The sequence below is a fragment of the Schistocerca nitens genome, chromosome 6, assembly GCF_023898315.1.
Source record: "Schistocerca nitens isolate TAMUIC-IGC-003100 chromosome 6, iqSchNite1.1, whole genome shotgun sequence".
Taxonomy (NCBI): Eukaryota; Metazoa; Arthropoda; class Insecta; order Orthoptera; family Acrididae; genus Schistocerca; species Schistocerca nitens.
The window spans coordinates 371,247,231-371,259,475 of NC_064619.1; the positions used below are offsets into that span (position 1 = coordinate 371,247,231).

The window sequence follows — 12,245 nt, forward strand, 5'->3', positions numbered from 1 at the left end:
ATAATGTAGTATAAACCACAACCCAATGTATTTACTTCTTGAGGATATGTTTGGAGTGGCCTGTCTTTGCTGCTGCACCTTGTGCATTTCAAGTTGAGAACTTCATCTACTGTACAGTAGAATTCTAGAATTCATTATTCATTATATTTATTACGTAATGGGACTGAGTGAATTTTTTACCTGTTAAATACATTTTTAGTTATTTAACGTCTTGGCTTGAGCTGCTTAAGCATTTTACACTTAAAGGTGGGAGTATTTATTGACAAATTAAGTTTCAGCATTTTTTGCAATGTTATAGCATCATACGTAATTGTAAGCAGAGAGTGCAAGAACCATAAACATTAAAGCACTTCCAAAACTTACGTAATGGTTGACAGAAGTGCATCATAACATCCATCACTGTAAGTTTGAGAACTTACATATATGCAAATTGTAATATGGTGGCTAACTTGGTATTTGTATAAGAGAGGAGTGGTGATGTAACTACCGAAAGAGAATAATCTTGCTGACAGCATATCCATTTTGATCTTTTGCTTCCCTTGCTAGTTAATTTTGTTTGTTTATTGATAAACATTGTATGTTGCAAAACAATTGTAACCAAAGGATTATACCTATCTTATTAGGTGTTCTGCCTGTACAATGTAAAACAATTTATATGCTGCGTAGATGATATAGTACATCTCTGGTGTTTCAGATGCACTGTTCAGAGATTCAAAATAGATATACAAGCAATTTCATAATTATACAATGAGTCAGTCTCAGTTGCAAAGTTATTTTTATTACAAACAACGCTTTTCACCAGGTTAAGGCATTTTGCAATTTACGAAAGGGTTTCAAAGCTATGCATGAAATGAGCTCTGCAACTTCATACTTTGCTTTCACTAATGGCTCGTGAGAACTACTCTTTGGATTTTAGCATATTTCATTACTTTTCAAGATTCCACATAGTGGTTATTATTTATTAATCACATGTGACAAAAACTGTAATTTATGGGTTAGTCCTGCCATTGTTATTTTTGTCAAATTGTGAATGGCCTATTTGTGATAACAAATTAATGTTTTTGTTTTCTTTTCATTTCAGTAAACAAGCCATATTTGATGGGAAGAAACCAATCAGAGGTGGCATTCCATTTGTATTTCGTAAGTATCATTGTTACAAGGTTAAAACAATTTCTACATTAGATAGAAACTCTTGACTCCAGTATCTCTGAAAGACTGATGGATTTTGCAGCAAGTTATTGATTCTGTTAAATTTCTTTATTTTACCTAGCTACTATTCTGTAAATGAAACTGAGATTAATAGAGTAAAGCTTATCTCGTAAGTTCGTATGTTTCAGAATTTTGTCTCTATTCACAGCTCAGTTTGGACAGTGGACCTTCGGCCCTCAGCATGGGTTTGCACGTATTGTTCGGTGGAATTTAGAAAAGGCGCCAGAAAGGCTGCCAAGTGGAGATGTGGAAGCCATCTTCTCCATTATGGACAGTGAATTCACTCGGTCTATGTGGAACTACCCGTGAGTGAAATTTTGGTCTCAAAATTTATTATTGTGAGTTCTGCATAGAAAGATTGCCAGGAAACTAATTTCCAGTGAAATTATGTCCCACAAATAATTGTTTCCACTTTTATGGCAGTGCATTGAGAACATACTACAATAATGTGAGCATGCGGTGGAGTTGTGGATATGGAAGCGCATCTGCATCCATTCTCTGCAAACCACTATGATGTGCATGGTAGAGGGTATGTCCCAGAATACTACTTATTAGGGTTTCTTCTTGTTCCATTCACATATGGACCACAAGGAGGAGGACTACCTAAATGCCTCTCCTCATGCAGTCCTAAAATCTGATCTATATTAACTACTCTATTGAGATAAATACAATCATACCCTCAAAAACTGGAATTTTTCAGAGCTATCAACACACTGTAGTTGAGACGGCATAAGATGATCCCTGACTGCTTTCAGCACTGTTGCTTGCCTCCAGCTGTGAAGTGCAAACAGCTGCAGGTAATAACAATAGCTGTCTGCAGAGGTGTCACAACACTGAGGTATTCCCATAGAGACATTTACAAAATCGTGTTACATTTTTGGTTGAGGTAGGTGCGCAAAGCTGTTGCACCCAACCCACTGCAGCTGTCAGGGATCTACTTACACTGACTCAACTATAGGAGTGGTAATTAGTCCAAATCTTAAACTTCATGTTTAACTATTTCAAAAATGAGGAGAGAAGTGTCAGTGTAAAGAGGTGGGAGATATATATAAACGAGACTACTTGACCAGTCATGATCCAAATTCCGGAGCAGTAAATCACAATAATGTGGGCATCTTAACCATTGGGAAAGTAACATGCAAAGTTAGATGAGATGTTGAGGAATATGATGTGATGGACAATGAGTAGATGCCTGATGGGGGTGGGGTTCCTTAGGTCTCCAAAGAAAGTAAGAAATATGCTGTGATATTCAAGAAATATGGTGAGGTAGACGGGGAGGACCACGACAGTAGGAGGAAGAAATCTGTAGAAACATGTGCCTTGTGTACTCGTAAATAAAGCTTCCCACTTTGAAATTAGCCAAGCTTGTTTTCCCTAATGGGACACTCAGAAAACTTTAAAGACAACAAAAAGATTTAATTATGCTATAGGAAAATTTAGAGTGTGACCATTTCACACCATGACTGACTGCGACAGTATGATGATCATAAAAAAAAAACTATCTGCTCTTTTATTTATTCATAGTGCCTGGTTTCGATTAGACCATCTAAACACTGAGATGTCCTTCAGGAGGGGTAGCCTTGGCAGATTTGATGAAATGGCACTTTAAAGTGGTTACAGCTTGGTATGGAGAAGGTTCAGGTGAATCCAGTCACCAGGAGTAAGAAAAAAATAAATGAGGTGGTATCAAGCTTGGTTACTAATGCAGAAGTAAATAGAACTCTTAAGTTGAAAAGTCAATCACATCATCTGGATGAAGGCTAACCCTAAACTTTTCTGTGGTTAATCTTTTCCATGTACCTATAATGGTACATAATTATGTTGCTCTAATACATTTCCTAATATTATCTATCCATTTTCGATTAAGGCGTGGCTTTGGTCTTTCTTATATCTTTGAGTCCAGCCAAGAATTCCCTTGGTCCACCTACCATCTCCTCATGTGTACACTGCATCCCCATTTCATTTTCATTGCTATTGTACTTATATCTGCCACTCTAGTCTGTTACCATGTTGACTTTTTCTTTGTTTTCCTGATGCTCTAAGTAATTTCTGACACGTATCTCTCTCGCTGTTCATTGAGCAACTACAATATTTGAATGGTTTTTACATTAAAATTGCATGTCTGTAGTCACAAGTCACAAATGGTGCTACACTGTAGGTTGTGGAAGCTTAGCGCTGAAACCCCATTTTAGTGTAGGCTAATTCCATGTCAGTTCGACACAGAAAAGTATCGTTTTCAACTTGGTCATCTCATCTCAGTTTGGGGTGTGCAATGCTCCTTATAAGAAATGGAAAACTACAAATTTGCAGAGGTATATGACAATCATGAAGAAAGTTATGGGTAAGCTAAGCTCAGAAATGATGTGAAATTTACGCATTGGTCTCAATATCAATGACTATTGTAATAGTTATAACCCATATACAATAATTAATCTTACATTATTGCAAAATCTGATGAGTAGAGCTCTGCTTCCATGTGCAAAATGTTGGGTTTCTATGAGTTTTTACTTGCAGTGTCCTTGATTTTGACCTTTGACCACTGAATATCTCAAAACACACCACCTTCAGTTTATTTTTTTTCCCTCCAGTATGTTACTGTGAATATGATATCATCTTACCCAAAAATTATTTTATTTACATTGTTACACATCAAAATGCAGTAAGCAGCACATAAATATGAAACACAAATAATTGAAAAGTAAAATTCGTTACTTACGTTGTACAAAAATATGTTCCACATCATTGTAGGGTTGTTACAAATAATTTACAGTGTAGCTTCAATGAAAATGCATAAAAATTGGTTACAACTTATTTCAAGTCTTCAATTAAATTGTTAATGTTCATGAGATCTGATGCAAGGAGAATATGTCTTTCCATTTGGCGTCTCTGGATCCATATTGTGAGAATTTCACATTATTTGATAACACTAATGTTTGGTTTGGCAGGAAACATAACTGATGAGCGTGGCCCATGTGAATGTAAGAAGCTAGGTTGTAGCTCATCTGCTTCCTTACAAGTTGTTATGACATATGACATGTGGTTCCTGAAGAGGGGCAGCAGCCTTTTCAGTAGTTGCAGGGGCAACAGTCTGGATGATTGACTGATCTGGCCTTGTAACATTAACCAAAACGGCCTTGCTGTGCTGGTACTGCGAACGGCTGAAAGCAAGGGGAAACTACAGCCGTAATTTTTCCCGAGGACATGCAGCTTTACTGTATGATTAAATGATGATGGCGTCCTCTTGGGTAAAATATTCCGGAGGTAAAATAGTCCCCCATTCGGATCTCCGGGCGGGGACTACTCAAGAGGACGTCGTTATCAGGAGAAAGAAAACTGGCATTCTACGGATCGGAGCGTGGAATGTCAGATCCCTTAATCGGGCAGGTAGGTTAGAAAATTTAAAAAGGGAAATGGATAGGTTAAAGTTAGATATAGTGGGAATTAGTGAAGTTCGATGGCAGTAGGAACAAGACTTTTGGTCAGGTGAATACAGGGTTATAAATACAAAATCAAATAAGGGTAATGCAGGAATAGGTTTAATAATGAATAAAAAAAATAGGAGTGCGGGTTAGCTACTACAAACAGCATAGTGAACGCATTATTGTGGCCAAGATACACACAAAGCCCATGCTTACTACAGTAGTACAAGTTTATATGCCAACTAGCTCTGCAGATGGTGAAGAAATTGATGAAATGTATGACAAGATAAAAGAAATTATTCAGGTAGTGATGGGAGACAAAAATTTAATAGTCATGGGTGACTGGAATTCGTCAGTAGGAAAAGGGAGAGAAGGAAACATAGTAGGTGAATATGGATTGGGGGGAAGAAATGAAAGAGGAAGCCGCCTTGTAGAATTTTGCATAGAGCATAACCTAATCATAGCTAACACTTGGTTCAAGAATCATAAAAGAAGGTTGTATACCTGGAAGAATCCTGGAGATACTAAAAGGTATCAGATAGATTATATAATGGTAAGACAGAGATTTAGGAACCAGGTTTTAAATTGTAAGACATTTCCAGGGGCAGATGTGGATTCTGACCACAATCTATTGATTATGATCTGCAGATTGAAACTGAAGAAACTGCAAAAAGGTGGGAATTTAAGGAGATGGGACCTGGATAAACTGAAAGAACGAGAGGTTGTAGAGAGTTTCAGGGAGAGCATAAGGGAACAATTGATAGGAATGGGGGAAAGAAATACAGTAGAAGAAGAATGGGTAGCTCTGAGGGATGAAGTAGTGAAGGCAGCAGGGGATCAAGTAGGTAAAAAGACGAGGGCTAATAGAAATCCTTGGGTAACAGAAGAAATATTGAATTTAATTGATGAAAGGAGAAAATATAAAAATGCAGTAAATGAAGCAGGCCAAAGGGAATACAAACGTCTCAAAAATGAGATCGACAGACAGTGCAAAATGGCTAAGCAGGGATGGCTAGAAGACAAATGTAAGGATGTAGAGGCTTGTCTCGCTAGGGGTAAGATAGATACTGCCTACAGGAAAATTAAAGAGACCTTTGGAGAAAAGAGAACCACTTGTATGAATATCAAGAGCTCAGATGGCAACCCAGTTCTAAGCAAAGAAGGGAAAGCAGAAAGGTGGAAGGAGTATATAGAGGGTTTATACAAGGGTGAAGTACTTGAGGACAATATTATGGAAAAGGAAGAGGATGTAGATGAAGACGAAATGGGAGATAAGATAGTGCGTGAAGAGTTTGACAGAGCACTGAAAGACCTGAGTCGAAACAAGGCCCTGGGAGCAGACAACATTCCATTAGAACTACTGATGGCCTTGGGAGAGCCAGTCCTGACAAAACTCTACCATCTGGTGAGCAAGATGTATGAGACAGGCGAAATACCCTCAGACTTCAAGAAGAATATAATAATTCCAATCCCAAAGAAAGCAGGTGTTGACGGATGTGAAAATTACCGAACTATCAGTTTAATAAGTCACAGCTGCAAAATACTAACGTGAATTCTTTACAGACGAATGGAAAAACTGGTAGATGCGGACCTCGGGGAAGATCAGTTTGGATTCCGTAGAAATGTTGGAACACGTGAGGCAATGCTAACCTTACGACTTATCTTAGAAGAAAGATTAAGAAAAGGCAAACCTACGTTTCTAGCAGTTGTAGACTTAGAGAAAGCTTTTGACAATGTTGACTGGAATACTCTCTTTCAAATTCTGAAGGTGGCAGGGGTAAAATACAGGGAGCGAAAGGCTACTTACAATTTGTACAGAAACCAGATGGCAGTTGTAAGAGTCGAGGGTCATGAAATGGAAGCAGTGGTTGGGAAAGGAGTGAGACAGGGTTGTAGCCTCTCCCCGATGTTATTCAATCTGTATATTGAGCAAGCAGTAAAGGAAACAAAAGAAAAATTCGGAGTAGGCATTAAAATTCATGGAGAAGAAGTAAAAACTTTGAGGTTCGCCGATGACATTGTAATTCTGTCAGAGACAGCAAAAGAATTGGAAGAGCAGTTGAACAGAATGGACAGTGTCTTGGAAGGAGGATATAAGATGAACATCAACAAAAGCAAAATGAGGATAATGGAATGTAGTCAAATTAAATCGGGTGATGCTGAGGGAATTAGATTAGGAAATGAGACACTTAAAGTAGTAAAGGAGTTTTGTTATTTAGGGAGTAAAATAACCCATTATGGTCGAAGTAGAGAGGATATAAAATGTAGACTGGCAATGGCAAGGAAAGCGTTTCTCAAGAAGAGAAATTTGTTAACATCAAGTATAGATTTAAGTGTCAGGAAGTCGTTTCTGAAAGTATTTGTATGGAGTGTAGCCATGTATGGAAGTGAAACATGGATGATAACTAGTGTGGACAAGAAGAGAATAGAAGCTTTCGAAATGTGGTGCTACAGAAGAATGCTGAAGGTAAGGTGGGTAGATCACGTAACTAATGAAGAGATATTGAATAGGATTGGGGAGAAGAGAAGTGTGTGGCACAACTTGACTAGAAGAAGGGATCGGTTGGTAGGACATGTTTTGAGGCATCAAGGGATCACAAATTTAGCATTGGAGGGCAGCGTGGAGGGTAAAAATCGTAGAGGGAGACCAAGAGATGAATACACTAAGCAGATTCAGAAGGATGTAGGTTGCAGTAGGTACTGGGAGATGAAGAAGCTTGCACAGGATAGAGTAGCATGGAGAGCTGCATCAAACCAGTCTCAGGACTGAAGACCACAACAACAACAACAACATGACATATGCAACCCACCAATGACTATCATATGGGGCAACAAATCTGTGTATGTCTGTTAACAGCATCTAATTCACTGAAGGAAACTTGTATACCACCTGCCTCTAAACTTTCCTCAAAATCTTTTTCATTCGTGCATGACCTCCTTCTCTAAACAGTTTGCAAAAATATGATGTTTACTTGAAATTCATTTTTTATGAACTACTACCAAATACTACTTCATAGCACATGTATAGTGCAGTCTGAGTAAATGAGCCACATCCAGGAAACAAGCTACTGATAATTGGTTAAATAAGTCTCTCTGTCAGGTAAAAACAAGAAATGTTCACTAATTGGTCAGAATGACAGTGACTGGTATTGGTTGAGTTCTCAGCTTACGCAGTGGTCAAACTTGACAAGACTGGCAAGTGTTTGGCAACACAATGGCACAGAGACACTAAAGTGGAATTAAATTGGGTCTAAAGGCCCCCATCCACATACCCCCCCCCCTCCTCCCCCACTAAGCAGATCTACATGTGCGTGAGATGCATTGGTTTAAAGCCGAACAGCTACCTGCTAGCTGGGACTGCTACTTACCAGGCCACACACCATCAGTGCAGGCGGGTAGGGTCCACCAAGCAATCGCTGTTGCCCCCACAGTCAGTAGGGTGTGCAAGCGGGCTGGCGAGCAAGTTGGCACACCGCTCAGGTTGTGAATGGGTAGCTTAAGAGTTGTCCTAAGATCATTGCTAACGGCAAGCAATTTTATACAAATATCATGTTGCACAACATTTGTCTGGCGAGTGTCTGAAATGACGCTCAAGACAAATACATTAGAAAAAAGTTACTGTAACTATTAATAATACAGATAATAAGTAACAGTATTGCTTTGCCCCCCCCCCCCCAAGTTACTTTCATGAAAGAATAGCGAATAGTGGAGTGCAAACTGAGGGATTGTAAAATAGGATAAATAGCTTAGTGTAGTGATGTAGATGAAATACAGTTTTGGACATTATGCCTTTGGTGTGCCACCTTTATATCTGCCATGTTTATAATAACATACCAGAACGATATAATAATTTTCAGTTATGTAAGTTTCATTGTTGTATCTGGATTAGAACCACAATTACAGTCATTTATGTTGAAACGTGTGTGTAAATTTCACACAATTTTCAAACTTAGTAGACCTGCAACTTTCTTCACAATTATCATATATATATCCGCAAATAGGTACTGTAGTTTCTTGTCTCTTATCTGGATCACAGAACATGCCAAATTTTAAAGAAATGTGAATGGATTGGATTGGGGTGCAATAAATTGACATGGAAATTATCCTGTACTAGAATCAGTCAGTGACATTTTTAATCTTGTGTTTATTTGTTTTACTGTGTGTCTTCCACAAGCCACCATGATGGAGGATAAATGGTTTACAAGTATCATTTCCTACCGTCCCAATTTCATTTGCATGTGGGACACAGGCCTAAAGGCTGTCTGTAGATCTCTTTACGGTCACGGGTTTCTCTAATTGTGGGACTGTGATAATCATGTTAGTTAATATATTATTTAAATTATATGTTTGACTTAGTTTGTTTCATAAACTTGGAGACTTTTGTTATGTGACACACCCACAGGAGATAAATGCCACATTGCAAATGAAGGTTCTCTTCTCTGTAGTTTTTCCATTACCCAATTTTGTGAATGTACCATACCAGTGAAAAACAGTGAACAAACGGTTGAGTGAGTGTATTGTGATCCTTTCTTATTTGAAGTAAACATTCACAGTTTTCTTCTCCTAAATCTGAATCTGGTGTCGACCTTCTCCAAGGTTATATTTACAAATTTACATAGTCATGTCACCTTAAATTGTTCACATGGATACTCCTAGATACTTCCAGGCTCCAACTAATTCCATTTTACTGATCACAATAATTTTGTCAAACGATAAGTCAGCTGCCAGCATTTGAATCGGGTAGCAATCTGCAAGTCTCTCTGTATTTTCTAAAAATCACCTCCTTGTGTACAACTGTGTTCCTTCCTTTTACAGCCTGATAGGGCTGCAGATGTTAGCTGACAGGTCATATGTATGTATTCTGATTTGTAAGGGATGCTGTGTGACTGTATTGAAGGCTTTCTGGAAATCGAGAAACACTGAATCAACCTGAGTCCCACTACCAACTGCCTCATAGATCTCATAAATGAAGAGAACAGCATGGATTTCATTTGATAGATTCTTATGGAAATCATGTCGATTCCAACATAGAAGTGACTGCTCTCCAGAAAAGTCAACAGATATGAGTATAATGTTTTTCATCATTCTACAAGAAATTGTCATGAGTGAAATCAGTTCGCACATCAGTGTTGTTTTGTTGTTGTTACTGTTGCAGTCTTCTACCCGAAGATTGGTTTAATGCAGTTTTCCATGCTACTGTGCCCTGTGCTAGCCTCTTCATCTCTGGATAACCGCTGTTAGCTACATCCTGTGAACCTGCTTATTGTATTCTCCCTTAGTCTCCCTCTATAATTTTTACACCCCACACTTCCCTTCAATACTAAATCGGTAATCCCTTGGTGCCTCAAATATATCGCATTAACTGATCCTTCTTTTAGTCAAATTGTGCCACAAATTTCTTTTCTCCCAAAGTGTCTTCAGCACTTCCTCGTTGGATACTTGATCTACCCATTTAATCTTCAGCATTATTATGTAGCACTGCATTTTAAAAGCCTCTATCCTCTTCCTGTCTAATCTGTTTACTGTGCACATTTTACTGTCATACAAGACCTACACTCCGGACAAATAGCCTCTCCGCTATATGGTGAGTAGCAACTTTCCTTCTCATATATTGTTACATTCCATCCTGGTTTTCCATTGTTTGATGTTCTTTAGAAATGCTTTTCTTGCCATTACCAGTCTGTAGTTTACATCCTCTCTACTTTAGCCATTGTCAGTTATTTCACTACTCAAATAGCAAAATTCATCTACCACTTTTAGTATGTCATTGCCTAATCTTAATTCCCTCATCACTGCCTGATTTAATTAGACTACATTCCATCACCCTGGTTTTGCTTTTGTTGATGTTCATCTTATATCTGCCTTTGAAGACACAGTCCATTCCATTCGATTGCTCATCGAAGTCCTTCAAGGTCTGCCAATGACATTGTAATTCTTTCAGAGATAGCAAAGTTTTTGTTTCTTCTCCCTGAACTTTAATTCCTGCTTCAAATTTTTCTCTGGATTCCTTCACTGCTTTCTCCTTGTACAGATTGAATAGCATAAGGGATAGGCTACAATCCTTTCTCACTCATTTCTCAACCACTGATTCACTTTCATTCCCCTCGACTCATAACTACCATCTGGTTTCTGTAGCCTTTCACTCCCTGTATTTCACTGCTGCTATCCTCAGAATTTCAAAGAGAATATTCCAGGCAACATTGTCAAAAGCTTCATCTAAGTCTTCAAATGCTATAAACTTAGGTTTGCCTTTCCTTAACCTCAGAGTCCAAACTGATCATTCCCAAGGTCGGCTACCACCAGCTTTTCCATTCTTCTGTAAATAATTTGTGTTAGTGTTGCCATTACCTAATCAGTCTGAAACCTCTGTTACTTCAAGTCTTTTCCACATATGCACCCTTCTTTTGCGATTAGTAAACAAAGTGTTAGTTACAATTAATTTATGCTCTGTGCAAAATTCTACCATGTGGCTTTCTCTTTCATTTCTCTCCTCCATTGCGCACATGTGTGTCTGAACAGCTGGCATTCCTGAGCACTAATGAATATCCCTTTTCTGTTCTATGTGCTGAGTTGTGGAAACTTCTTACACAAATACTGAAATGCTGCTTAATTACTGTGCACAGCCTTAACAAATGCTGTCATCAATCTCAATTTAATGTGCAATGGTGGGAAAACAATTATGTTCAAATTCACTAGAGGTTCTTCAGCTTTATAAATATATATGTTGTGCAGTGTTTCTGTCGTGTGCAACAGTCCCACTCCCACAGATAGCAGCAGTACTTAGTGTAACGCCCTTGCAAACCAAACAGCATCACTATGACTTTGAAATCTCTATGTACCAGCCATTCCTGCTTATTGTAATCAAAACAGTTTACTAAGGATCTCAAGCTTTCTTCACCTAAGGCAGTATATGTGACAGGGGTAGACAGCCTTTCATTACCATTGTGTAACAGCATTGCCTTCAGGCTTCTTCTTGAACTATCTATAATGAGTCTCCAATTGTCTGCTTTGTATTTAATGTTCAGTCTTTCAACAAACCATCTTTTGTATCCCGCCTGGGAGGCGGCGCATGGGTAGGAACGGGAAAAGGTAATTTAAGTCGGTACTGCAAGAATTTGGTTTACTGGTGCAAAAACAAGTTGAAAAAAACGATTACATAACTTTGTATGTAGGTGCGATGCTGAAGTGAAGTGCCCTGGCTGGATGCACCTGATCAAATGGCTGAAGCAGTCGTGGAGCTCGTAGACCTCAACAGCACCGGCTAGAGGGCGATGTCGTCTGTGTCTCTCGTAGTGCCAACTTGAGAAACTATTCCATGGCATCATTGTTATCAATACCACACCATCAGTGTAACTGCGAAGTGTAATGTTGCCTTTGTTTTCAATAATGTAAAGACATTAAAGTTTTTCTGATGCTCCTGAAACACACACAAACGTGCATCAATGAGGAGATTTCATTGCTGCAGTCATGGGGCAAAGAGTTCAGCTTTACACTTTGGAAGATCTCATTGCGTAACCAGACCATTGGGTTCACACTGTTTGATTTTGGCTGTATGTGTCAGTTCAGCATTGTTGCTGTCACTGCTTAATGGTGATAAATGTGGGGTAAGAGGAACTG

The 12,245-nt window shown here is 38.6% G+C and overlaps 1 protein-coding gene across 1 annotated transcript in view; it reads left to right on the forward strand.

Moving 5' to 3' along the window:
- LOC126263721 (uncharacterized) overlaps window positions 1–12,245 on the forward strand; it is a 266,843-nt gene that overhangs the window by 235,509 nt on the left and 19,089 nt on the right. The window contains exons 3-4 of the mRNA XM_049960875.1: window positions 1,082–1,140; window positions 1,358–1,514. Coding sequence (XP_049816832.1) covers window positions 1,082–1,140; window positions 1,358–1,514 — 216 coding nt within the window. The remainder of the gene's footprint in view (window positions 1–1,081; window positions 1,141–1,357; window positions 1,515–12,245) is intronic.